At 44.8% G+C, this 3,172-nt stretch overlaps 1 protein-coding gene across 1 annotated transcript; it reads right to left on the minus strand.

Moving 5' to 3' along the window:
• Positions 1 to 1,624: 1,624 nt before the first annotated feature.
• On the minus strand, positions 1,625 to 2,747 carry LOC122741108 (dead end protein homolog 1-like). The gene has a single exon (XM_043984207.1). It carries the CDS (start codon positions 2,745 to 2,747, stop codon positions 1,680 to 1,682), a length of 1,068 nt encoding a protein of 355 aa, XP_043840142.1. The 3' UTR covers positions 1,625 to 1,679.
• Between the last annotated feature and the right edge of the window lie 425 nt (positions 2,748 to 3,172).

Genomic DNA, 3,172 nt, shown 5'->3' on the forward strand with positions numbered 1-3,172 from the left:
AAAGACTGCTCTATATTCTCTCTGGATGTGTGTGCATGTATCCATTTGTTCACCGGAAGGTTAACATGTCCATCAGTTTTAGGAAGCACAGTTCTGGATTCCATATTAACAATCACTAACAAAACTAATAGTTTTTCAAAAGATACTTTCAAAATTGAATTTCTCCTGGAATGTGTTTATGGTCAGTGGCACTTCTTTATAAATTTACCAAATATGCCAAACTTCTAGGTGGTATAGTGGATAAAGCACTGGCCCTGGATTCAGGAGGACCTGAGTTCAAATCTGACCTCAGACACTTGACACTTACTAGCTGTGTGACCCTGGGCAAGTCACTTAACCCTCATTGCCCTGCCAATAATAATAATAATAATAATAATCCAAACTTTATTCCAACTTTCCCTAACCCTAAATTAATTATGTATGTTTTTCATCCTAGTGCTTAAAATATTTTACCTCAAATTATAAATTCATTCAAAGTCTCTGTGTTGAGTCCCAATGTCCCTCCTTGTATGCAAAAACCTGAGATGAGAAACTGGCAGCTTTTTCTTATATGTAGCATATATTTTACATTTTCCCCTATCAATTTTAATTTTAAATATAATATTTGTTCCTTCAAATTGGACCCATAATTCGCCTATGGTACTTATTAGCTATGTGACTGTGGGAAAGTAACAACCTCTCTGAGATTCAGTTTCCTCATCTGTAAAATGGAGATGATAACACTTCTATTATACACCTCCAATTGTATTGTAAGGATCAAATGAAATAACGTACACAAAGTTCTTTGTAAAACTTAGAGAATTATAAGGATGATAGCAATTATCACTATCGTCATTGCTATCGTAGTGTTCTTTCCAGATGGTATGGGATTTTTTCTCCCTATAACTCATTTACCATCGATTTTATTCTCCCCCATAATGCATACACACTGCAGCTACTCAATGCTACTAAAACAGTGTGTGCTTTATTTGGAAATTTCACTATCTGACTTACTAGCTGCAAGAGAACTTAGAGATGATCTAATTCAATCTCCTCATTTCACAAGGAGAAGACAGCCCCCAAAAAGGGAAATGACTTGTAAGTAAGTAGTATTTAATAAAATCAAGACTCAAACCCCGATCCGATTACTTCAAATCCAGGGCTCTTTCCACAAGACCAGGTCACTCCTCCAAGATGACCCTTGTTTTTCCCATCCTTTAATGCCCAACTTCTTGTCATTCTTCTACCCCAGGTGGCCTAAATCCTGCCTGCCATTCTATCAGTGATTCAATGGCTTTCCCAGGGCTCAGTCTATGGAATAGGTAGGAATCGTATCTCTTTTTCAATCAATCAACAATCATTTTTTTTTACCAACCATATCTTCTTAATTAAATAAAAGAAAAACAAACAAACTTAGACCAACACAGAATACCAAAGGGAAGAACAATAATGGGCAGAGGGGCCAAAAAAATGACTTTAGGTCTAACTATCCACCATGTAAACAACTTGAAGGAAAAACCATAAACATATAAGGATTAGGTAGCATAAAAGGAATGGAACAGGTTTCCCCTCTAGATCAGCCAGTGATAATGTTCCCACTTGTCCATCTTCAGGGCCCTGTCCTTCTTGAAGGACTATGGAGCTCTTTACAACTGACTAGGATGGCTATAACACATTACAGAGAGGAAAGAAACGGCTATTTAGCAGGAAAACCACCCCCACCCTGGGCTCTCATTTTCCCTTGGCTCACCTAATGCTTCTAGGAGGCGGAGGGACACAGCGTTCTTGGCAACTTCATGTCCACTTGGCCCCTCCTTTGTTACAACTACCCAGATAAGGCCACTGAAAGGCATGGGGTAACCAGGAATCACCACCTGGTACCAGAATCGGTGCCAGCCCGCAGGCCCAGCTCCCAAGCACTTAGTGAGAAATACAGGTGTGCCTAGGCACCTCTGTTGGCACAGTGTCTCCAGGGTGGTCTGGGGACAGCTAGAGGGTATTGGGGTTCCTAACTTATCAGGTAGGCTCCTATGGTTGCCATCAGGCCCCAAGACCCGAAATAAAGGTCCTTCGGTTTGCTGCCGGAGTCGTTGCTTCAGGTCGGGCTTCGGCCATTCTACTGTCACCTGCTCACCACAGAGCTTTGAGTGCCCTTCTACCAGAGCTTTCTTGGCCATGGCCGCTGCCCGGTGGGAGCTAAACTTGAGCAGCGCAATCTGTGTGTGTGTGTGGGGAGGGGGGTGCATAAGGCTGGGGAGCAGCAGTGCTTCCTGCAGACCGGAGCCCAGAGGCTGCAGGGCCTGGAGCAAAGCCTGGTGGCTCAGGGCTGGTGGCAGCCCGTCCAGGGTCAGCTCGCATTTCTCGGTGCTCCAACAGACCAGTAGTGGCCAGGCAGGCTGAAGAGGATGATTGTGAAGAGTGGCGATGGCGGCCTGGGCCCCGCGGCGGGAGCTGTATCGAGCATAGGCGAAAGCTCGGTTCAGGCCACTGAAAGTCATCATGAGGCGAAACTCGTAGAGACGCCCCACTCGCTGGAACAGTGGAATCAGCTGGTGCTCGTACACATCCTGGGGCAGGCGACTGATGAACACCTCTGAACCTGCTGGCGGAGGGCTGCCCACCCAGCCTGGGGGTGGACCGCCGTATTTCCTTTGCCCGTTCACTTGCACCAGTCGGATCCCTGTTTCCCTCACCCAAGCTTCCAGCGCAGCCTCGTTCACTGGATTCACCCGCTCACACCACAACTCACACTCCCGCTTGGACTGCATGTTTTACCTACAATCATTTATTAAGCACTTCCTATGGACAAGGCAAGTCCTGGGGATACAGACAGAGGTGAAATTGGACTGCCCTTGGGGAGAATTCATCCTATGAGGAGACACAACATGTAAATATATAAATATATACAGAGTCTGTACAAATGAACACAAAGTAGTTTTGGAAAGGAGAGCACTAATAGCTGGAGAGATCAGGAAAGGTAGAAGTTTGCGCTTGAGCTAAGTTTCCAAAGAAACTAAGAATTCCAAGAGGGTAGAAGTGAGAAGGGAGAACGTTCCAAGAATTGGGGACAGTCAATGGCAAAGTACAGAGACAAGAAATGCAGTGTTATTGTGAGGGATAGCAGGAAGGCCCAGATAAAATATTGACTCTTATAGGAAGCCTTTCCCAATCCCCCTTAATACAAGTGTCTTCC

This window comes from Dromiciops gliroides, chromosome 2, assembly GCF_019393635.1.
Source record: "Dromiciops gliroides isolate mDroGli1 chromosome 2, mDroGli1.pri, whole genome shotgun sequence".
Lineage (NCBI taxonomy): Eukaryota > Metazoa > Chordata > Mammalia > Microbiotheria > Microbiotheriidae > Dromiciops > Dromiciops gliroides.